We start from the raw sequence: 25,728 nt of genomic DNA on the forward strand, positions 1-25,728 counted from the left end.
TTATATGAGTTATTACTGTAACCTAAAATGATGCTAATACTAAATATTATTACTCATGTAGGACTTGTGTAGCATTTAATCAACTTCATTGAAAATGGATCATTTTAGATTCAAAATAACATTAATAATGTAAGGAAAAATTATGGCTTGGGTCTCTAATCTATAAAAAGTTGAGCAAGTAGGTCTTTAAACTTTATTTTGTGGCGTATGATTCTGTAGCTTTTTAGTTTACTAATGCTCCTGTCAAAATAAATATTGGAGACTGTACACATGACTATTAAAAAGTCAAAATTTTGTGTTAAAAGTATATACAACAATTATATAACTTTTATTAAATACAAACTACCAAGTGATATAATGTATGGTGGCTGGACTATAAAATCCCGTCTTGTAATGTAAACTAAATGTATATTGGATATAAAAGGCAAAGTTGATGATTGTTTGTTCTTTAGAATTTGTTATATCCACAAATTACATGGCATGAGTGTTAAGAAGGGGGCCCTACTTTGGCCGACTCGACAACGATTATTCAATTAGATTGGACTTATTGAATTCTGCAACCTCATATTGGGGTTGGGCTTGAGCTCGGTTCATTATCCCACTTATCTTATGTGCATTTTCCTATATATGTGTGAATCCATTTACAACCAAGGTAGATGTTTTATTTAATCTTAACTAAATTTCTTTATCCCGTCTCTTGCACTCATATGTATCTATTGTCCAACTATTGATTTGATAGTTGAAGTGCAAACGATCATCGGACTTTTTTTTCAATCGACGACCTTTACCTTCAAACTCGATATTCTAGTGTGCAGGTGATGCCTATGTGAAGGGAAGGTTGTCGAGATTTTGTTGGCTAAAAAATTTCAATATATAGATCTACCTATGCATCAGTATCAATACAGCTATTTATATTTAGTTCAAAGTCTGCATTTGCATTAGTATCAGTACAGTTGTTTACATATTCAAAGTTTAACCTGCATTAATATCGATATATCTATTTATATTCAGTTCAAAATATAGCCTCTGCCTCAACTTATTACAACTGCTTATGCTTAGAGCATTGCCTCTGCATCATTTTATACATCTATCCTCTATATCATCTTATCGCAGTTGTTTATATTTAGAGCATAGTCTCTACATCATCTTATCGCAACTGCTTATATTTATAGTTTCGCCTTTACATTAATTTCATTACAATTGTTTATATTTAGAGTCTCCCCTATAGCTTAGCTTATTACAACTGTTTATATCCAGAGCATTGCATCTGCTTCAGCTTATCACACTACTTATATTTAGAGCATTGTCTTTGCATTAGTTTGTCACAGTTGCTACATTCACAACATCACCTTTGTATCAACTTATCATAAATATTTGTATATTCAAAGAATCACTTCTGCATCGACTTTATCACAGCCACTTATATTTAGTTCAGCATTAGCTACATTACAATTGCTTATATTCAATTCAGAGCTTCGCCTCTGCATCAACTTCATCACAGTTACTTATATTCAGAACCTTGTCTATATCCAAAAGTGCACGCATTATATGAACATCTATATATGAACTTAGGAGACTATTGTGATATTAGTATCTCAGTATCATTATATTATTACTACACACACACACACACACATATATTATTGTTGTCAAGTACGCATGACACATCTTTGCTAGCATGTCATAACACTAATTTTATTACTATTAGTACGCATGCCACGTTTTATACATTATCATTTTATTATCGACATCATGTTGCTTGCTTCATTATAGCACTATTACACTAAGTTGTGCAAACATATAATAGGCTCTCTGCATATTCTATATTAAAAAAGTTTGACTTGATATTATTGACACTATCGTCGTTAGTATTTGGAGGGGTCAAAGGGTCCTCAATTTATTTTGTATATATGCAGTTGATACATTGTATATTTTAGATTGGTTTAATTTATATTACAAAAGAAATGCTATTGAAATTTCGATAAACCATAGCAGCTTATATCTTTTTGACAATTCGTAAATCCTCACCTATTTGGGATCGATGCATATTTTTGAGATAGTTCGTACGTCTTCACTTATTGGAGCTACTTATATTTTTGAGACAACCTTTAAGACCTCGCATGCTTGACAATTTATACTTCAAGTTTGACTCACATGCAAATATACGACTCAAACTTGGGTAACTATTGTTGTATCTACAAATTACATGGCATGCGCGTCATAGAGGGGTCCTATATTGATTGACTTGACATTGATTATTCAATTGGATTGGACTTATTGAATTATGTAACCTCATATTGGGCTTGGGCTCAGTCCATTAACCCAGTTGGCTTGTTTGCATTTTCCTATATGTGTGAGTCCATTCACAACCAAGTTAACCCTATCCAAATTTCCTTATCCCATTTTTTATAACCCAATTTATCTTTCATCTAACTGCTAATTTGACAGTCAAAATGCAAACACTCATCGAATCTTTTTCTTGATCAACGATCTTTGCCTTCTAACGAGGTGTTTCAGTGTGCGAGTGATGCCTACGTATAAAAATTGAGGGTAACAGAATTAATTTTTGTAGATTCTTTATAATTGAAAGAACTAATAAAATGCGTGGAGGTTTCAAACCATTGAAGTTACGATGTTAAAATAAAGCCAATCAAAAGATTCATGTTAGGCATTGAGGACGATCTAATAATTAATTGCTGGGTTTAAAAACATAACCACGTACCTACAGTATATGTTTGTCACACAAAATTAAAGAAAATATACATTACAGTAAATAATCGAGACAATAGTGCTTCATTTATAGTTCAGAAATCCATTGTACAATTAAGCAACATAGCTCTCTAGTTTCAACAAGCTCCCTTCCCCCATTGCTCGAGGAAAACTAAGGTACAACTAATTCAAGCTAGCTCAAAATATTCACGAGCATTTTGGGATGAATCTCGATTTTGCCTTGTGTTTCTCACTCTCCACACTTTAAGGACTCCGTCAAGACTTCCACTGCAAACCATACAACCCTTCTCATTGCTCTCCTCAGAACCTTGTATAGGGAAAGCAGCAACGCACCTAATAGGTCCTCTGTGCCCTTGGAGCATAGCAATACAAGTGTGTTGACCATCCTGCTCTTTTATCCAAATTCGACAAGTTGAATCAGCAGATCCACTCACCACGTAATTTGCCACACTGGCTAAGGACATCACTGCGTGAGTGTGCCCCGGGAGTGCACCACCATATTGCAATTGGCTAGAGAACCAACCCTTTAGCCAATAATGTATATAACCATCCGTGCAACCACCGTACAACACCCCGCCATCAAGGGTTAAGGCCAAAGTTTTGACCGGGGAGTATTTGGCCGGTAGGGTCACCGCGAGCGAATGAGGGCGAGACCCACTACAAAAGTTGCGCCTCCACACTTTCACAGTGGCATCATCCGATGCAGTATATAATACCCCATCATCAGCCACCACAATTGCATTCACGGGCTCGGGATGAGCCTGGATTGTCTCTATGCATTTGAAATCAGAAATTCGCCAAACTTTCACGGTCTTGTCAAGGGAAGCCGAGTACAAAATGTCATCTGATATGTTGATTGCTAGTGATGATATTGGTCCAAAGTGCCTCGTCTGTTAACTCAAACGTTCAAGTACATGCACAAATCAATTAACCCTAATCAATGCGTGTTGTTTAACAAGGGCATACAGCATTAAATTTCAACTGGAAGCAAGTTGGCAATCCTTATTTATAAATTCATTTATAATTGCATATTATTGAGCAGACTCTAGCTAGTATTTCAATGAGGTTGGTAAGTTGCATGAATACAGTCTATATAGTTGCTGAATCGTGCTTTAAATTCAGTTATTTAGTGCAATTTTCTTTAAATTTGAAAATTAATGGCAATAGACAGAATGATCAGAATCCATAAATAAAAGCTAGATGAGCTCAACTAACACTTTGCCCTGTTCATGCTGCTAATAAATATTTGATGACAACCCATAAATTTTCCCTCTTGAAATGGAAAGGAAGAAAGAATTTAGAGTAAAAATAATATATATTTCGATATAACGAAGTTTCATTTTCCTACCCTTTTTGGGAATCAAAATACCTAACCTACCTAACTAATAACAAACTCCTTGACAATATATGATGTATGTTGTATATATAAATCCTAGATACGAAAAAATAGGCAAAATTCCTCTGTGAAAAGGTATTAAACAAAAAGGAAAATAACAGGTTAGAAATAAATCGATATCGAAGAAGAGATAGATACAATGAATCCTAACCTAAATGGTGTTTAGGTTCAACTTCAATAAAATATTATAGATAATACAGATAATAGATGGGATTATCTATCATATAGAAAAATGAACTTAATTTGTCAAGATTTTTTATTCATCCACTTGAAATTGTTATGTCAAAAAAATGTACCCTTGTCAAAATAATGGTAAGAATATTTTAAAAAAAAAAAATGTATCCAAGACAATTATAAAAGTCTACATGCATGATTTAAAAAGAGAGAGACGATGTTTAAAAAAGGACACTAGAAATATACTTTAATTTGTTTCCTCCCATTTATACGTGTCATGCTCCTCAATATACCCATAAAACCCTCTACAAGCTAACTCAATAGTGTTTACTTATATTGGCTCATACAATCTTTACTAGGTGAATTTTTTGATAAGAAAAAACTCAATAACAAACACCTTAACTAACACCATTAATTCTTATCAATTTTTCAATATACAATAAAAATAATAATTAAGAGGTCCTCTTATTAGGACAATTCTTCGATTTCACTTCACATCTTGAAATACACCTTTATTATATATAATAAAAATTGCAGACAACACTAAATTACTTTTCACAATGACAACGGCCTATAATAATATAGCTGTTAATGATATTTATTGATCTTCATATTTATTGTGAGGTAAAATGTACCTTTTATCATTCACATTGTCACTATCTTTCGGATGTACAAGTCTAGACAATTGTAGAATAATAATTAGGGCTTGTCGGTAATGATTATGAGAATTATTTTTTGACCGTTAAAGAGAAAAGTGGGTTCCACCTGAGAGTTAAGAAGTAAAAGATGACGGCTAAAATATTGAAACGGTCAAAAAATTGCTATCAAACGGGTGCTTAAAATTATTCTACTCTTATTGATTTGAATTTCAAAAATTCAAACTAATGGAGTCAATAGATTATCTATACAGAGAATCATGCTATAAGTACATCGAGCTTGACAGCTCGGTGTACATTATACTCACATCGGAGGATCCACACATTATTTTATTGGGCGCAAGTCCCTCACCCTTGTGAGGAGAGTGTCAACCGAGTTGTTAAGTTCGGACTGTACAAATGCATCCATCCCTATACAGAGCCCTGATAATTAAGTAATTCATAAAACACAAACTTATTAATGCCTAGCTGTGCCAGCTTAAAATTAAATTATAGTTACTGTTAACTTTTAAGTTACTAATTATACATGATTCTTAAAATTACTTCTTCTTGCTTAAAAAACATACTTTTCTATAAACTAATTTTTAAGCCAAAACGTATATGAACACTTAAAATTACCATCTTATCCTTGCCAGCAATGTAGCTCCGGACATAACTTCCGGTATTTGGTATGGTGGCAAGTCTTATATGCTTAATGACTCCTTCCCAAGTTCTCCTCCAAACCCTAATTTTGCAATCGGAATATGATGCATAGATTCTATCATTTGACACTTCCAATGCAACCACCATGCATGCCTTCGTTTTGAGCTGCCCACATTCTGTGAACTCCGGCATCTTCCATATGCGAATGGTGTTGCCTTGTGAGCCGGTGTAAACGAGGCCGCCGGAGGTGGCGACAGAGAGGATCTGGCCGTCTTTTTTCAGGACTGAACAAATGCAACTGTAGGTGGTGTGTAGATCATCCAGTTTATTAGAGGGTGTAAAGGAAAGGTGGGGAGTTGAAGGCTGAGAGTGGGAGTGACTGTGGAGGTTGATGGAGAGGGAAGTGGCGGTGCTGAGGTGGGGCGGCGAACATGGAGCCTCCGTGAGCGGTGACTCTTTGGTGGAGACGCTGCGAAGGAAATTGTTGGTGCGAGGTCCTCTTAGTGCAAAAGATACATTTGGAGGGGAATTGGGAGGGTCAAGGAACGACGCCGTTTCCATCTCTCTCTATATCTGTGTGTGTGTGTGTGTGTGAACAAGGAAGATGGTGAGGAGACGGGCTTAAATGAAGTGAAATAATGGAAATGGTTGCGAAATGGCGAAGTTCCAAGGAGTGGACTTGTACAGTTGTACAGCATATGTTGAGGTGGCATGCACCTTAACCCTTGATTCCAACCATTCAAGGATTGAGATGCATGCCACTTCATCATCTATCAAAACACCCTGTAAAATCAATTAATTCAGTTTCAGTTCATATGTGTATGTCCATGTACAACGTACATGCATCCATCCATACGCAATATATCAACTCTATACCCACATATAGGGTAAATTGCATATTTATTCCCAACCATTGCTCAAATATTAATCTTTTCTCCAATCATTTATATGATCGTATTTTTGTTTCTAACCTTTCATAAATTAACATAGTTAATCGCCAATGATGGTTTCAATTCAAATTGTTTGTTAATTAGGCATTTTTCCAAAAGGGTCAAATGTCACATCACTACTAATAAATAAATAAATAAACAACTATTTCAAAACAGTGTTGGCCCTGACTATAAACGAGGTAGGCAATCGTCTAAGGTTCCACCTTGGTGAGGGCCCAAAAAGATTATTTGTTTTTTATTTTTCATGTATTTTTACATATATATAGTGTTCCATATTTAAAATTAGTCTAAGGCCCCCAAAATCTTAGGGCCGAGCTTGTTTAAAAAACCTCACCTGATTAAATGACGTGGAGAGGACATGAGGGGAGATGGGTGACGGTAGTGACTAAGGAAGATGAGTCTTTCTTTTTCTCCATTTGTTGTTTATTTTAATTGTTGTTGAGTAAAATATGACCCTTTTCTTTATTAAATCTAATATTTAAGTGGCTTAATAATGTTAACCTTCACTAAAAAAGTTAAAAGTATAATACCAACAAAAATTGATATAAATCATCTTCAGGTTGAGGATAATGTCGGAACTTTGAGCAAAATTTGGGTTTGATTTACTAATAGATATTTGTAAAGAGAGAATACTAAGTATCGTTATTTAACTTATGCTTTGAAACAATGTATGATATATCAATTGATTGGTGAATCATGCATTTAATTCTTGAGATATAGCATGAACTTACCAATTAATTAATGTTCCATGTCGCCAAATACTTAGCAGGTCATTTTTGTATATATACACACGCACATATATGCATGTTGTCTTAGGCTCAATAGTTATGTAGACATATTATTATGATTTAAGGTTAATTAATTAATTAGATTAATTATCTATTATGCTCATTAGGGTTAGTGAAATCCTATATAAATATGTATAGTCTGAGTTTATGTGAATTTGTTATCACATTCTTGTTAGCATAAAAGATAGATGAAAACTTTGAACCTAATCTCCTAAATATCATCGTCATTGCCTGGCCTCCAAGTTGTTGGTTTAAATTCCGATTACCGATTTGTTCTCGTTCCGTGTATTTCTATTAGAGGTTGTGCACTTAAATAGTTATGTTCCGTTGAGATCGTAGTAGATCAGACTCGTAATTTCACAACTTAAAAATCAGAAAAAAAAAATATACATCTTATCACATATTCAGTCAAAATACAAAGATAATCTAGCTTTTGAAAATCAAAACTTGTTTAATTTTTGTTGTGCATGTTTAAGTATATATCCAACGGTAGTATCAGAGCCGATTTTATTGTTTGTTAGGATTTGTTGCACCTTTTGACATGAGAATATTTAACTAAAACTTGTCAAAGTTGAATATGTATTGTACTTTATTCTAAAATATTTTATAAGTGATGTAAAAGTAATATTTGATATCAATTTGTTGGAGGATTTGACGAGTCTCGAACGAATAAAAAAATTTAGCATAGAAATTTAAGAGAAGAAAATTGTACTTTTAAAACTCAACTTCTATTATTCAATTTTTTTATAATGATGAAATACTATAAATGAGTAATCTTTTTATATTACATTTGATACATAAAAATTAATTGTTAATACATAAATTTAAACACATATTAAAATTTTCACATACATGAATATGAATAAACTTATCTATAATAGCTCTTGATTCATGTAATTCAAGATTCATCAAATGAAAATTCATTGAATTCAGATTAATGTGAATGTTAATTAATCGAGAATTAATAACACAAATTTCATAAATGACAATAATTTTGTAGTATTTATTATATATCGAAAAACGAAAAGTAAGGTATTATTGAAATAATTGAATTGTAAGTGGGTTGAAATCGTCCAAAAAATGATTCTCCCTTAAAGTGATATATTTTTTAGTGTTTATTACATATCAAAAAATGAAAAGTAAGATATGATTGAAATAATTGAATTGTAAGGGGTTAAAATCGTCCAAAAATGATTTTACCTTGATGTGATACCGGGTTAAAATCGTCCAAAAATGATTTTCACTTGGTGTGATATTTTAATATAAATATAGATTATTTAGACTAATTGTTTGTAGTTTTGAATTGGTATAAAAAAAATTATCCAGTAATTGATTCGAAAATTGAAAATTAATTATATAAAAGGGGTTCATCGCAATGCAGAATCCCAGCATCATGTGCACCGCTAGCAATGAGGCTGAAAATCGATATTGTTTCTAATGGTAGTTATGGATGCCAAATCTCGTCGTAGTGTGAAGCTAAGGCTTCATAGCTGGAAATTGCTGCTGAGTGCAATGCCGATTACGTCGCTCTTGTTTTATATAGTTTTAAGGTTCTATATGCAAATTATAAAGATTAAAGTTCTTGTTTGAAATTTGTGATCGTTCAAAATTAGAGTCAATTTAATTTTGACCAATTTCGATAATTTGGCAAAAATTTAGGGTTTGACCTTAAAATTGTGGACTTTGACCTAAATTGAATTTAAACTTATTTAGGATTTGACCTTAAATGTGCAAATTTTGGTTTTCCCCTAAATTTCAAGGACGGTTTTAAAATTGTTTTTCACCCAATTTTGTGAATTTTGACTGATACAATGTTTTGAGCAGAATTGGGGAGTGGACCAAATTTGACTTGGACCATATTTGTTTGGATTTGATCAATTTAGAATAAAATTGAATTTTATTTGAAATTGAAATTTTGACTTATTACAATTTTGACTAAATTGGGATTTTAACTTAAAATTGACTATATGACTAAATTTAGAGAATTATGATTTAAAATTTAACTGAATTTTAACCAAAATCTTGAATTTTGATCCAAGCTCAACTTTGACCAAAACTTTGGAATCTCGTCAATTTAATTTTGAATAAAATTGATAATTTTGACCTAGATTCTGTATTTATGATAATTAGGAAACTATGACTTAAGTTGAATCTTGACCAAGATTGGAGAATCTTGATCTACACTTGTTTTGCGATTAAATTTGGATTTTGATCAAAATTGAGAATTTTGACATAATCTAAATTTTGACCTAATTTGGGATTTTGACCAATTTTAGGGTTTGATTCTAAATTAGGTACGTGATCCAATTTTTGTCTCAAATTAAAAATTAAGATTCTTGACCCTCGAAAATGAAATCATAGTTCGACTCTAGTTTAAAATTATAAATTATTATTTGATTTATATTTGGACTTATTAATGAAATATGTTAACTAATCAGAATAATCGAGAGATTTGACAAAAGTTTATTATTTCAATTTTGTCTAAATAGTTTACACATTTTTTTGGGTCCGTGCTACAAATTTGAATTGGATTAGAGTGATTTAATTTAGATCAAATCTATAGAAGTGCATGACATTAGTCTATTGAATGATTATATATAGAAGTGCAGGACATTAGTCTATTGAATGATTATAGACTCACCTGTGTGATTTGTTTGGATGGTTGGCCTATTTATTAGTGCTGTAATGATTGGAATTTCACGTCCATTCTATTATGAGAGCCCGTTGTCGTAATATTTGACATTCTTGTTCTCTCCATGCGAACTAACATTGTAATTTTAGGTGTGTGTCCATTTATTTAAGCATTTGTTTCAACTAATATAAGATACGTGTTAATAGTCGATAGACAAAGACATACAGTATCAAATACAAGTTCCAGTGACTACAAGAAGATAACTAATATAGAAATACATGTTATAACATGAGATGGAGATTATTGTATTGAAGCAATCGGTAATTTAATACAACATCCTCTGATAACGGCCAACAAGGCTTTCTTTTGGCTCAAGAAGGCTAGATAACATTATTCCATAAATATGCATAGATTAATTATATATATTTTTATTTGCATGGAATATGTAGAATATCATATACATGATTATGATGAAATCAAATCCCTCGTTTGAAATATTAAGTTTATATATGCATTATTATATACCGTGCTTTCTATCGTTATAGTGAAAAATCAGAGCCTCTCATCGATGTTAGTTTGTTGAACAACTCAAGACTATTTTGATTATGGTTCTGTTTATCAATATGGAATATTTGATGTATTTGAACAATATGTCGAATTTAACAAAAATTCTGTTTTTTGTTGAGTAACTTAAGAAAATGGTAATTTGGGAGTACGATCAAGTAAATGTATAAGATTTGTGTGACAAGGAGAATAACTACTTCATGATTTAGGAGTTACATGGAGATGTAATTGATAATCGTTATCTAATTGTATGTATTATCAAGGCTTGTTGAATAATTTAAAATTCTAATACTTTGAAGATGTTTAAAGATATACTTGTTGGTAATATCGAATATCTAGAATTGCATAAAATACGATACTTAGTATATTAGAAAGCTCTTGATTGAGTTTTGCGTACCGCCTAACATAGGGGCTAGAGGTACGATAAACTAGGCCAAAATATGACACCCGAGATGAACGAGTTTGAGTTCATGTGTTATTTAATGTTGAGATTACGAGATAATGATTTGCATGCACGTATAAAGTATGTCGAATAGATTGAGATTGGTTCTCTCACACGAACAATCGCCTTAGACACTTTGAGGTGTGCTGAGATGATACAAAGTGGTCAAATTGTGTACATAATCTGATCACCTTGATGAGATATCAAGATGAGATTACAATAAGTAATCAAAATGGATTTTGCTATCCATTAAACCTGTTTAGTAGCTAAATTAAGATCTCGATTTGAGATTGCCTAGAGGAATTAACATAAGGAGAACTCGAGTTAGGTATCGGAGAATACCTGACGTAGGATCTGTCCGATATTATTTATTTACAAAGAATATGATATATGTTCTAAAAAAGGGGAGAAAACATCGTAGCACATGTTTAATACCACATGTGCTTTTACGACCAATATTAGGTGGGTAATTGAGCAAATGGATCCCTGCTTCCTCATTTTGTAAGAACTTGACGTTTATATAACTTTATATATACCTTTATAACTTTTGACTGTTTTTTGAATTTTGTTCCAGTGTTACCACTTTAGCATGTTACCAATGATTATGATTGATTTGGTTTGATCAGACATGTCTAAGAAAGTAGCTGATGTAAAGTTGAAGGATTCAAGTAGGAAAGGAAAATTATTTTGACCAACATTTATATTGGTATTCATCGGTCGGAAAATTATGAATACAATGATATGAAGTGGGGTTCAAGTATGTTCCATAAATACTCGAGGAATCAAAAATACTTGAATTAATACTGAAAAATGAGTTTGTGGTATAACGGATGTAATATTCCTCTAGTGGAGCTACTATATATTCCTAACAGGTTTATAGTGCCGTAAGTTTTAATATTACTTGCTGGTCGCAAGATATATTTGCAGTATGAATTTTTTGTGAGATAGATCTTTAGAAGGATCTAAGTTGTGACTTTCATTGTCACTTATGGTTTGGGCCAACCCAATCATGTGCGAGTAGGAGATGTTGAAAAATACAGGTCGTTCATTGCCTATGTAAGGTGACCTGACCCACAAAACATTAAAAGAGTTGGAGGGAGTGGTTAGAACTTGAATTCAAATCTAAAACTCCTTATAACCATCCTTAACTCCCATACAACCTTTAATTTTTGTCTAGCACTTGTATACTTCTTTGATCACTTCGGTATTAGATATATGATATGAATATTTAAATAAATATGCAAGGACTAAAAGCAAAACACTGTGCAAGGAAATAATTGACCTATATGTAGGAAATGGGTCAAAAGTGGCTGAATCAACTATAGGAAGTGCTAAGTTTTGATATCCAATGAATTCTGGGCTATGATGTAAACGTCGGATTGAATTTCATAAGCGTTGGCCGATGAGTAAAATTGTTACCAACAACCAAGTCTAAATGTTCAACCCAAAAATAACGTAAACCATTAGAAGTAGCTTAAGAAATTAATGCTACTCATGGCACATATATATTACTTCTTGAATGGCTTTAAATTTTGGCCCATTTATATATGTGTGTGTGTGTGTGTGATTCGTATATGAAAAAGAGGAAAAAACATGGCTGCTTCTTCCTACAAAATTCGGTTGCCATATCGAGAGAAAATCGGTGCTTTCATCTTGTGTATTTTGGTCCTTTTTCTTGCCTTCTTCTATTGTTTTTCCCATGCTTTTGTGGCCTTCAGATCATCACCATTATCTTATCATTTGTGGGTGAGATTGAGGAGTAGTCGATGTGAATGTATTAGTTGTGGGTTGGGCCGTTTGGATTGGTTGTTTGGTAAAGAAATGTAACATAAAACTGAGCTTGAAAAATACCATTTTGAAGATCTTTGGAGCAAGATTCCATGACAATTGGTATCAAAGCTTCAAGGTTGGAGAATTGGCTCGAAAAATTCACCAAAAATCAACAAAATCAAAGCAGAAGAAAGATCGAAAAGCTGTCTGAAAAAATTGCCTAAAAATGGGACCTATTTGTGCAATTTTCTACAAATCCAGAGACCTAGTGGTAAAATAGAGGCCATATTCGAGAAGTGTAGGCGGAGGCGGTCCCAGGTGACCAATGCATGATGGAGACCAAAAGCATGTGAAGTCCACACATAGAGACTCCAGAGATGTGTGCAGGCCTGTGGTGCATTTTTCGATGATAGTGTCTTCAGACAATTTGTTCCTGACATTTTTTTGACATTTTATTATTGTTAGTTTTCTGTTTCAAGTTATACAATGGAATCTGAACAAATTTATCCTTTGTGCATTCGGAATTTGATTGTGATTGATTAACTTCTGCGATTGTTGGAGACTTTAGGGTAAATAGTGGTGGCCCTAAAGTGGTAAAATCTCATCTCTTATTATTTACGACCACAAATTGGTCCACCCTAGTATATTGGCTCATCTCATTTAAATTCCAGTATTAGCACATCGTCTGGGGGTGATATTAGGATTGAGGTTATCATGTGGGGTAACCATTGCTTGTACTAGAAATTTAGGATTTACTTGACTTAGTTGAAGTGTTGGTTTTGATTGCAAGTTGGTAATTTCTTGTGTTTTAATTGTCATTCAGTTACTGTGTGAGACTGCATTGCACGAGAATTTGAATTTTTGTTGACATACATTCGTGCATCATTGTCTAGTTTGTTAAAACACCTAAAATTGGCTATTTTGAACATTCCATTGATCTAAGATCGCGAATCTTGCAAAACCTTGGAAATTGAAAGTGTTCCAAATTTTTTAGAAAGCAGTTAATTGTAGTAGATTTGCTTCTCTTTTTTCTAGCTGTTATTTACCCAGTAGTAACTTGGTAATTTTGAATTAACAAAATGTTTGTTTGATTGTAAAGATAGAATTTGGGTGGAAAGAAAACGAATACTAGAGAATTGAATTGTCTAGAAATTGTTTTCCTGGGAATCGTAAATTATTGTGTTTGATTGAAATAATTTTTCGTGTGAAAAATGTTGAAATAAAAGTATTTTTTGGTGTTTATTTAACTTTGTTTTATATGAAAATTGTCAATTAAAGGGATATATTTTACTAGTATTAGGGATGAAATTTGTTTCCATTGTCGAAAAAAAATTCAAAAAAATCATCTATCTTTTGAAATTTTGTAAATTTTATGCCAATTTAATAATTATCCTTGTCAAAAGGCAGATCGAAACATGAAAAATCTGTGGAGTGGACATCCAAGGATTTGCTCAAAGGTTTTGAGAAGTTTCTGCCAATATACGAGACCCGGCCAATTAAGAAGAACACGTATGGTACGGGTTTCGACCACAGCTTTGGGCTTTGGTTTATTGCTCAATGGCTAAAGCCAGACTTGATGGTCAAAAGTGGTTCTTTCAAGGGGCATTCTACATGTGTTTTAAGACGAGCAATGTTGGCTGCACCAATCTTGTCACTTTCACCTGGCCAGCCTCAGAAGTATCTCAAGAAGGGGCCCGTTTATGTTGACGAGAACCGTACATACTTTGCTGGGAAGGACTTTGTGGATTTTGGAAGCATGAATTGGGGAAGAGTGATAAAGAAAAACGGGATTAGTGATCTCAGCCGGGTACTTGTCTTCTTTGATGACCATCAGAACGAACCCAGTTAATTTCGATTTTTAATTCACAAAGTGTTAATCATCCTTCATTGACCAATTAGGGCTTGCTACAGAGTGTTTTTCAACGGTTTTGATCCATTTTGGGTAGCACCATTTACGAGGGGTTGAGAAAATCGATGCTTTCTAGTTTTTTTGGGCATTGTTTTTAATGATTTAAAAATGACCCAAAATCTGTGTAGAGTAATTTTGTCTGTTTCTCTCAACTCACCAAATCGACGGGTTTGGACTGTTTTTCATATTCTTTTATAATCTTATCTCTTATAAAATAATTATTTACAACCAACATATTTTGTTCAAAACTTGCTTGTAAATAAAAATACATTGATTAAAAAAATTATTTGAGTAAACAAATTTTACTTATAAATAAAAAATTACTTATAAGATAAAAAAATTTGATTTTGTGTAAAAAAAAATTGTTCATAAATTACTATCACTTATAAGTAAAATAATATTATACAAGAAATTATAAATTCAAAATTTCACTAAGAGGCATATATGTAATTTTATTCTTCTAAAACTGGTGGATAATAAACACCGAAGCATGGGTTGAATTGTCCCAAATATTGCTACTAAAATTACTCGAACCTATTTTAAAAATGACCATAACTGCTGCCCCAAACTCCCAAGCAGGTCCTTAGATAGAGCAGTGTTACAATTCAATTCAGATATTATTATATAGTATTCATGAATCTTTCAGCTTGTTTTACTTATCTGAATTCCAAATGTTCTTTATGTCTTGATTTGCACTTTTATGTGTAGATTAAAGCAAGCACTTAAAGCTGGGTTCAAGCATCTCACATTGGAGGATAACTATGATACTGGAACTGGGGACCATTATTCTTTTCGGCAGATATGCGATCAATTTTACATAAGAAGTGTGTTTTCTTTCATTTCACAACCCATTGAGGTGGGCCACAAATGTGCTTGGCCTGTTTTTAATTCCTTATTCCTGTAAACCTATAGTTTTATGGAGACAGAGAAAATTGGTCCTGTTGATTTTGAATTGAGGGAGATTCTGTTTGTGCTAAGAAGGTACATGAAAATCGAGGGACCTATTACCAGCTTTGGGTCTCACAAAGCAACTTGCCTTCCTAGCACATGCCAGTTTTTCCTCATGAATAATGTTTCACAAGGCATTTATGGAATAGATAAGATGATTAAACCGGCTTGATGGCTTTGGCGGCCTGCAGCTCGGTTCGTGGCTCAAAGGAAGCAAGCCGAGCCCCATTTTGGGACATCGGCTCAATCCCAAGCTGGCCAATTGGGCTCAACGGGCCACACGGTCCGACTCGTGTCACGAACCGAGTCAAAAAAATTCGTTTGAATTTAAAAAATATATAAAATACAATAAAAACTGCCTTAAGGCAACTGTAGCTAGTATAAGGCAGTTATATTTGCAGCTGCCTCGTAAATCGAGATTTGAAATTTCAAATTTGAAAAAAAAAAAAAAAGTGGATTTTTTCTATAAATACGGGATAAATTTTTAAGTTTCAGATCAACTTATTTCAATCGATTTTAACTTGTAGTATTATAGATTCAAGTTTTAACTTCAATTCCTTTGCTCTTAAATTCAATTTCTTTTACTCTAATATTGGGTATTTTTTACTATACTAGTTGTCAATGAATTTTACTAGTGATGAACTTAATCAGTTTAAGGGTAGCTCGAGTACTCCATTCGGCTACGATGCATTTCAAAATATTCCAATTGATTTAGAGGTTATTAAAAAGGAAAAAGTACTCGAGATTCAAAAGGTCGAAAAAAGAATCCTTGGATTGTTGGCAACATATGACACGTAAAAAAATTGATGTTCAAAATAGAGTAGATATTTGGAAAGTATGTTGCAATTACTATGGCAAAAAACTTAGTTGGAAGCTCGGCTCGAGCACAGCGCATTTGAATAAACATATATTAAGGAGTTGTAAAACGAAACCAGTCGATCTCGACCTGAAACGGACCAACTAGTTTTTAGCGGTTCTTGTTCTACTCTTTCTACCTTTTTATATTCACAGAAATATTTCGTGAAGGAATGACTGCATATGTGGCTGCAGCAGAGATGTCACTTACGATGATAAACTCAGTACTCTTTACCCGACTCCTGCAGAATTATCTCCAACCAAAGTATTCTTCTTATTGTAGAAATACTCTTCGTTCGAATGCTATAAAATTATATAACAAAATAAAATGAGTTGCTTTTGAAGGTCTAAAAACTTTTAAGTGTTATATCGTTTACCTTTGATTCGAGGACCGGTGGTAGCAAAAAAATGTTATATTACTGTTACGGCTTATTATATTAATCACCAGTGGCTTCTATAGAAAATGATTATTGCATTCAAATGTGTAGAATATCCTCATAATGCCACTAACATATACATGGTTTTAAAAGATATCATACAGGAATATGGTATACAAGATATGTTTCGAAATTTTACTTTTAATAATGCTAGTGTCAATAAAGGTGTTATCGAAAATTTATTAATGATCTTAACCCTACATTTAGAAGTTTATTTTTCATCAACGTTATGTATGCCATATTATCAATTTGATAGTAAAAGTTGGATTATAACATATAAGTTCTCTTTTAGATAAAATTAGACAAACAATAAATTTTATTACTATGTCACCAGTAAGAAAACAAGCATTTAACAGTTTGTGTGCAGAGTATGACTTATAGGAAAAATCATTTGTCACTAATGTAACACATAGATGGAACTCTACATATCTTATGTTATATTCGTGTGAAAATTACGATAAAGTGATTTTACTATATTATAATGGTTGGCATACATACGAACTCAAACATAATTTGGAAGATTGTGAATGGTCTATCGCATTTCACGCAAAAAAATTCTCAAAATCTTTTTTCGATGCTACAAAAGAATGTAGCGATGTTTATTATCCTATATCTTCACTTACTTTACAACAATTTTTTATATTTCACAAACATTTCATAAATACCGGAATTTACCAGTTTTTTGCTGAGGTAATCTACTCTATGGAATTAAAATTTTGTAAATATTGGGAAGAGTTGCCATCTTTATTTATTTTAGCTTCAGTAATGGAACCTCGACTTAATTTGACTGGCACGAAAATCACTGTAAAAGAGATTTCAAATTTCATGAATGTGGAATTATCACATGTGCATATAGAATCTACGTTATGTGAAATGTATAATTATTATACTGAAAAAGAAGGTCAGGATAATTCTACTTTCCAAAGTTTTTTTTAAGAAATATTTCAACAAATTCAAATGATTTATGTAATAATTTGGAAAGCAATGCAAGTGTTCTCTCATTTAGTTCTAGTTCATCAATGTCTAGAGCAATAAATATCGTTGAAACAAATTTTGAAATTTCCTCTGAGTTAGCTAAGTATATGTGTGTGGACCTTCGTAGTGTGTTACAACTAAAAGAATTACAAGAATTTAGTCTTCTGTCATGGTGGAGGTGTAACGAAAAGCAATATCCAATTGTATCAAAAATTGCATGTGATCTACAAACAGTTTCGGTGTTTACGGTAGAATCGGAGGCTGCATTCAGTTTAGGTTGTCGAATTTTATCAGACGAACTTTCAAGACTAAAATAAAATATATTTGAGGCTTTAATATGCTTGAAGGACTGAAAGTGTGTGGATTTACATATTCAAGAACATGTTGATAGTATAATGGTCGAAGATTTGCAGCAGATCCAAACATAGAATGTTGTAAATTTTTAAATTAATTTTTTCAAAAAAAAAATATATAATTTTTAAATTTATTTGTTTCAATAAAAATTGTACAAGAAATATTTTATTCGTGTACAATTTTAACTCTGCATACATCATGTAGTCGATCCCCAAGCTCGAAAAAATGAGGAGGATTGTAAGTTGTAACTTTTATTTAATTTGCAACTCGTATAAATTACGCAATTTTGTAAGTTATAACTTTTATTTAATTTGTAACTTGTATAAATTGTGCAATTTTTAAATTCTTTAAAAAAAATAAATTTGTAATTTTGTCCTAAATACAAAAAGAACAAAAAAAAAAAAAAGAGCCTACCCAGCTCTGCTCGCTAAGGCCTGAGCCGAAAGCTCAGGCTGAGTCTTGTTTTTTCGGCCGAGCTCTTGCTTAGCCCAGCTAAGACTCGAAAAAAACCCATTTCATTTTGCTCGAGTTGAGTTCGAGTCTTGAGTTTCAGCTCAACTTGTTGACATCCCTATATAATAATGGAGCTCAAAAAATTATCTCATTTGGTTCACACTCATGAAGCCATTTTTAGTTGATGTTTTTAAAATATTTGGGTTGAACAATGGAGTCATAGGTACTTTATCCTTTCATTAAATGTAATTGTTGCAACATAAGAAGCACAAGAGTAGAGTTTGCCAACATGACCTATTCCCAAAAGAGCCATGAATGCTGGGGAGTAAATCATAAGTGCATATAGGTTTTTATTATCAGAATAATACACTATAGGAGTAATTATCACATACATTTCAAACTTAAATCTCTTTGTTGGGTACCAAATGTTCATGTAAAGTTTTCAGTTTGCGACTTCCAAGCTTTAGTTTCTACTTGTAATCACCACTTTTGTTTGTTTCTAGTGCAACTTTTAGTTTGTACTCATCTTTCAGTAAAGACTGAGCAAATAAAAATGAAAATAGTGTAAATTTTGAAATTGGCCTATAATTTTGGGACATCGCAAGGAAGAAAAGAAATATTTAAAAACATATGCAATGGAGGGAAAAGTTAAGGAACTTAGAAAAGATATAAATTTAACAATTATGTAAGGTTATAACATTTAAGAAAAGCTGAGAAAACTATGGATTGATTGGTAATTTTAAAAGAACACATGAGAATTAGCCAAAAAAAGGAGATTTTTTGAAGAGAATAAGTGACATTGTTGTTGTATTAGAGAGAATGCCTAAACCATTTGCCAAACCTTGGTTGAGGTAATCGAAGATGTGCTATACTCTGTTTGATTTTCATTTTTCTACCTTCGTTGGTATCTCAATCAGATGCAGGAGAGAATATGTCGGGCAAAGTTCAGGTGTACATGATTGTGTTATCCTGATCTTTATGGGAAGATATGACACTTGCCTTCTGTCAAGTCATCCGTTTGGCAATATCAGCTTTTGTTTGAACCACGTTCTTGTCAAAAAATGTATTTTTTTAATAGTGTATTGATGAAAAAAATATGTGGTTAAAAAATAAAGAAAAGTCATAGATTTACGTATAATATTATTTTATTGAAAAATGTGTGGTTGAAATGGAATCAAATCAATGTTTAAGAATATATTTTGATGGAAAAAATGGGGCTCAAACAAGAGTTGACATTTTTTGGATTTTGGAATGGAAGAGGACTAGATGAGGATAGCTTTAGTTTTAAATTTTATTTTGGAGGAAATAAAATGATTTAGTGGCTCCTAGAAGTATCTTTTAGCCAAGAGGAAATGGTTTTGACTTTTTGTTGCATATCCAAAGGATATGGGGTGAGTACCCTGATGAGGAAATATTTGGTAATAAGAATGGGGTTAAAGGTAACAGGAGCTCGTTCTAAGAATGGTTAGGAAGTTTGGTAAAATATGATCGAGGAAGTGAAAGGAAGGGGCAATTTTGGAACAATAAAACAAATTGTGGCTGCCAATTGAGTCGTTCTGAAGTCTTGTGTCAATTAGCAAAGTAGAGTATTGTGAATGATTTCATATTTGATATCTATGCATAGAGATGCTTTATTTAGTAAATTTTCGTTTACATCCTTTGAACCCAAGTGTCATATTACTGTCTTGTGTGTTCTGATTTTCATAAGAATGATATCGTTATATTTCAAATGTCACCGAGAGTATCCCTCAACGTGTCCATAGAACACTCTCGGCATGTCTAAAACTAGCCCAAAATTAGAAATATTCTGGAAGAATGTCCCACGTTTCTGGCATGTGTGTGTTCATTTGAAAAGCATTATGCATTTAACAGGAGTCAGTGGTGACACAATGGCACTAGCCATCAAGCAGCTCTCTATAATATTCATGATTCTTAGAATGCAATATATCAACCCTGATCAGTCTGGCAATTGTGTGTTTGTTTGTAATGCATTTCTACATACTGCATTCAACATGTGTCAGTGGTGGCACTTCGGCCATGATAGGGTATTCATGTTTGCTGGAATGCAACGATATCAATCCTGATCATAACATCATCATATTGTTTTAGTTAGAATCTTAGAGATAACATATAACAATCAATTGTCAAGATCTTTTAGAAAGTCTACACACTTTTTTTTGTTTCATGAAGGTGATAAGGATGTTTTCTATGGTTTCCTAATTCACGGATTATGTTCCATCCCCAATAATATTAATAACATATTTGTAAGAAATGAATGGATATACATTCTTACATGGTATGCAAATTTGTAGATATCAATGGTAGATGAGAAAATAAATAACAAAGTTTCCATGGCGAGGGTGGCAACCATAGATGCTTCAGAGAGAGCGATGAAGCCCGGATAAGATATAGAAAGAAAAAATTCTGGGAGAAAGCAGTTGATATAGAAGAGTTATGTGGGCCAGAAGAAGCATGGTGAGGGTGTTTGAGGCCAAATGCGAGACGATTTTAACCATAGTAACGACACAATCTCCTACTCAAAGCATTTTCAAAACAATAGATTTCTAGGGTTAGTACTTGACCTTAACTGGGAACGACCCCCGGTGCCCGATGGCTGGTCCTTCCCTGACTCACCAGACGAGATATGATCCTGCTCGTGCCCTTATTCCTATTGTTGAAGATGGAAAATATGGCTTATTTCGGAGGCTTGGTTTATCATCGCTTGAGACTTCCGTACTTAATGGATTTCACTCAAATGGTATAGCTTCAGGTATCTGAATCAAAATCCTAATTGTTAGGTCTACAAGTGTACTTGACAATTCTGTGGACAAAATGGGCTCAATTGTATATTTGTAAAGGTCAAGGACTCAATTGAACAATGTTGTAAAAGTTAGGGACTTAGGGTACAATTTTGTAAAGTTGTTTAGTAGGGACTAGGGTTTGAGTCTAAGTATCAAATCAAGAATGCAGTGCCGAAATTTCGCTAGCTTCTCGCCTTGCCATCGCTCAAGCGTAAAAAGCAGAACTTACGTTGCTTACTTTTCGCCCCGGTTTCACTGGAGCGAAAGTGTGTCGCTCGCTTTCTGCTGGAATGTCGCTCAAGGGACAGTGCTATTCAAAAAACCCTAATTCACATTTTTCGAGATTTTTACACGGCCCAAGATATATTTAACCCCTAAGTATAAATAGAACAAGTCTGGGGTCGTGAGATATACGTTGCTACATTGGGCTGACATTGAATACACTTTCATATCATCTTCAAGAGATCCAAGTCAAGACTCATTGGTGAATTCAATCTTTTGATCTTGTGATCCGGCAACCAAGGATTTGGAAAACATCAAGGTTCATGAATCTAAAGCACCGTGTCTTCCTTAATCTTATAAGGAAGTGAATCTCTCATTGGGGGATTAAAGAAGTGGATGACAAGCGCAGTGAATTGGACAAGAACAAGTGGTTCTTGGAATTCTACTTGGTGGTACAATCAACTAAGGATCAAGAGGCTGTAGTTGACAGTAGATTGGGCTGCAAGAGGTAAATCGAGAGGTCTAACAAGATGTTAGAAGCATCTACAGTAATAGATCATGAGACTGAAATAGCGGATCCGGTTGGGTCTAAAGTTTGGTAACTTGTACAGTGGACATCACTGGCTTGGTCTCGGAGTTTTACCCACGTTGGGGTTTCTCCGTCATCATATTGTGAGTTGTTGTGTTTATTGTTTATTTTACACTATGCAAATCGACAGTTCAACCTTAGGAATTAATTGGATTTATGTTTAATCATCTAGACATTAATTAATGTGACTTGTTGCTTTAATTAATTAATTCCTCACGTAAGGTCAAACAAATTTTAACTTGGAACGTAAACTTGGTAATGCATAAATTTGAATTTGACACTATATCGCATTAGCTGGCCTTTCTAGCGTATCTAAGCGTTCTAGGTTGACTTTTCACATGGTATCAGAGCCTAAAATCGTGTCTTGACCTTACATAGTCTAGATGAGTACCTCGTTGAATGTGTTGCCCCACTTTGATGGTAGTAGCTATGCGTATGGAAAGTTTGAATGAGGGCATTTTTTAAATCCATGGATGAGCGTGTCTGGTAGAGCGTAGTGAATGGTTGATCTGCCTCTAGTACCACAGTAGATGGTGTTGTCACTCTCACCCCCGTAGAAAATTGGTCTAGAGCACAATTGGATAGTTGTAACTCTAATAACAAGGTCATACATGCATAGTTTATAGCTGTGTCCCCCGAGAAATTTAGGAGAGTATCATGTGTGAGGTAGCTAAGGAGGTTTGAGACATTTTGCAAACCACATATGAGGGAACCCAGGCCGTTAAAAATTCTAAGTTACAGATGCTAACCAATAGGTTCGAGGAAATCAGGATGAAAGATGATGAGACATTTGATATCTTTTATGCAAGCCTAAATGACATAATGAATTCCTCCTTCAATTTAGGTGAGAAAATTTTCGCACTCAAGATAGTTAGAAAAATTCTTAGATCCTTACTCAAGCGTTTCAAGCCGAAAGTCATAGCTATTGAGGAAAGTAAGGACATAGACACTATTAAGGTAGAGGAGTTAGTCGGATCCCTCTAAACCTATGAGTTGACCTTAGACAATCCTATTAAGGAAAAATCCATAGCCTTGAAATTCGCTAGGAATAACCAGCTAGAATCACCTGATTTAGATTTACCCAATGATGAAAAGATGGCTTACCTAGTTGAGAAACTTCGAAAAATGTTTAGTAATAAGAAGAAGCTTCAAGAGAGACAAAAATGTGGCCCAAATGAATCTAGGAGAAAATCTAAATTCGTAAGATGCTATAACTGTCAGGATTTCGATCATGTGAAGAGTGAGTGCCCTAGTGCTAGGAGAGTTGAAGAGAAGACAATGAATACTACTCTCACTGATGACGAGCCTAGCTCGGACAATCAGAATAAGAAATCCACACGTGAGGAGAGTGAAAAATGTGTGGCCTTCATTGCTAGGGTTAAGAGTAGATCCGAGAACAAGGGAGTGAAAGGGATGAGGACCTAGATAGTAGTGAAGAATCTGGTGATGAGAGTGGAAGTGAGGAAGATCTTGAAGAAGCTTGTGAGAGGATGTATGAAAAGGCCTCAAGAGTATAGCTACTAACCAGATGCTGAGCAAAAAAATGAAGGAACTTAGGTTAGAGAAGGAACAATTAGAGGCCCAGGTTAATGATCTCATCAATAAGAATGAGATATCATCTAGGAGAGTAAGTGAGCTGACCGTTGAGAATGAGACCTTAGCTATTCAGGTTAAGCACCTTAAGAGTGAGTTAGAGTTGTCTAGGTCTCAGATACTTGCCTTTCTAGCAGTTTTGAAAAGCTAGAAAATATTCTAGGAATAGGCAAGCCGGCTGGCGATAAGGGAGGTCTAGGTTTTGATAATAATGTTATTAGTACTTCACAGACCACCTTTGTTTGTGCTACTGACCAACCTAACATTGTGACTAACTCCATATCTAATGCTGTGGGATCTTCAAGACGTAGGTCTACCAGATGTCGTAGGATCCATCAACCTAGGAATAAAAATCAGCGTCTACATAACACGGGTCCTAGGTTTATCCCGACATGCCTTCGGTGTGGAGAGTTAGGTCATATCTGCCCTAGATGTCATCACTACCTGAACAATAGGAAAGGCTTGAACTTGAAAAAGGACAAATATCAGGTGTATGTTGGTCAGATTGGATTCCTTACTGGTTAAGTGAATCGTTTGACCCAATTGGTGACATAGCTATCTGGAAACAATCCCCATTCTAGACAGGTTTGGGTGAAGAAGAGCGATCTCCCCCAAATTTGGTAGTAGATCACGGTGCTCTGAAAGGAATGATCACTTATATATCTACTTGATTAGGTATTATTTTATACATGCCTAGCTCTCGTTTGACATATGATTGTTGGGTGCATCACATATATTGTGTTTATTTTTGTTTTATTTGTCATGCATGTGCATTTTCACTTGTTTATTTTGGCACATGTATATTTAGTTTTGTATTTGTGTGCTTGACTTTATTTTATTTTGTGTGTGGAGCATTCATTTTAGAACAATGACAAACACAAAAACGTTGAAAAATTGAAAAGATAAAAATAGTTGGTTGTGGAAATTGCTACAGCATGATGCATGACTTTTGAACTTGCATGTTGTGATCATGTAGGAGCTAAAATTGATAAGTTATAGAATAATTTCCTTTTCTTGTTTAGGTCTATTTGGATTAATTTGTATAAGTGTCTTCATGTACTATCTACGCTATACACACTATGAACTTGTTAGTGGGGCTCTACCGCGTGTGTGAGATTTGGGATGGGTGTTACATGTTAATAGGGTGACTTTAAACATGAATTGACCAATATTTAGTAGACCTAAACTCGAAAATTATCCCCCATAATATAAAAGCTCATATCTTAATGTTCTTCTTCGGGGTCTATTTGACTCGAGCAATTAAGTCTGTGGGGTCTCTTAAACCTGGTGCCTACGATCAACTGACTTAGATTAATCGTCCTAAAGCTCGCTACAGGGGTCATCTTAGTCGTCTAATGGAGAAGAACTTGCACTTAAGATGAAAAATTAATGAGTTGAAAAAATAAGAAAAATGTGAAAAATATGAAGAGCTGGAATAATATGAAAATCTAAAAAATATAAAAGCTCATAGTAAGGGGGAAATAAGTAAAAATAATAAGTATAGGTCATACTTCACATTACATTATTTGACTTTCATTAGTAGGAGAATATATTTATTGGCAGTGATTAACATGTCTTTTCTCACAAAATTAAGGTTTGAAGTCCTGCTTGCATTGGAATGGTGACACTTTACACACATGAAACATTTGTGCTTTTTCTCCATTCTGGTCTAAACTAAGTATGTGGGGAAGGTTTGCTATTTGTTAATTTTATGTTTGCATGCTATTAGCTGCATTTTTTGAGTTATTGTGTGTTATTTGCTCAACTTGTTCTTGATATGATTCCCTTCAGCATTTGTGACAAAAATGGGAAGAGAAAAGTATAACTGAGGAGGAGAAAAACATGTAA

General features: G+C 33.7%; 1 protein-coding gene and 1 pseudogene across 1 annotated transcript; one reads left to right on the top strand and one right to left on the bottom strand.

The window, feature by feature from the left end:
* Positions 1-2,774: 2,774 nt before the first annotated feature.
* Positions 2,775-6,388, bottom strand: LOC111367153 (protein JINGUBANG-like). The gene is made up of 2 exons (XM_022987882.1): positions 5,575-6,388; positions 2,775-3,620 (listed from the first exon to the last, which is right to left on the bottom strand). Exons 1-2 carry the CDS (start codon positions 6,157-6,159, stop codon positions 2,898-2,900), a joined length of 1,308 nt encoding a protein of 435 aa, XP_022843650.1. The 5' UTR covers positions 6,160-6,388; the 3' UTR covers positions 2,775-2,897.
* LOC111366604 lies at positions 6,254-21,466 on the top strand (annotated as a pseudogene).
* The last annotated feature ends 4,262 nt before the right edge of the window (positions 21,467-25,728 follow it).

This window comes from Olea europaea, chromosome 18 (genome assembly GCF_002742605.1).
Source record: "Olea europaea var. sylvestris chromosome 18, O_europaea_v1, whole genome shotgun sequence".
In the NCBI taxonomy this organism is placed as follows: Eukaryota; Viridiplantae; Streptophyta; class Magnoliopsida; order Lamiales; family Oleaceae; genus Olea; species Olea europaea.

Bases quoted from the DNA above. Each gene is read 5' to 3' on its own strand.
- LOC111367153 (XM_022987882.1), bottom strand. From the start codon at position 6,159: ATGGAAACGGCGTCGTTCCTTGACCCTCCCAATTCCCCTCCAAATGTA. The intron at 3,621-5,574 runs GTAATTTTAAGT...TTGAGTTAACAG, and splicing joins TTGCTGGCAAGGATAAGATG to ACGAGGCACTTTGGACCAAT.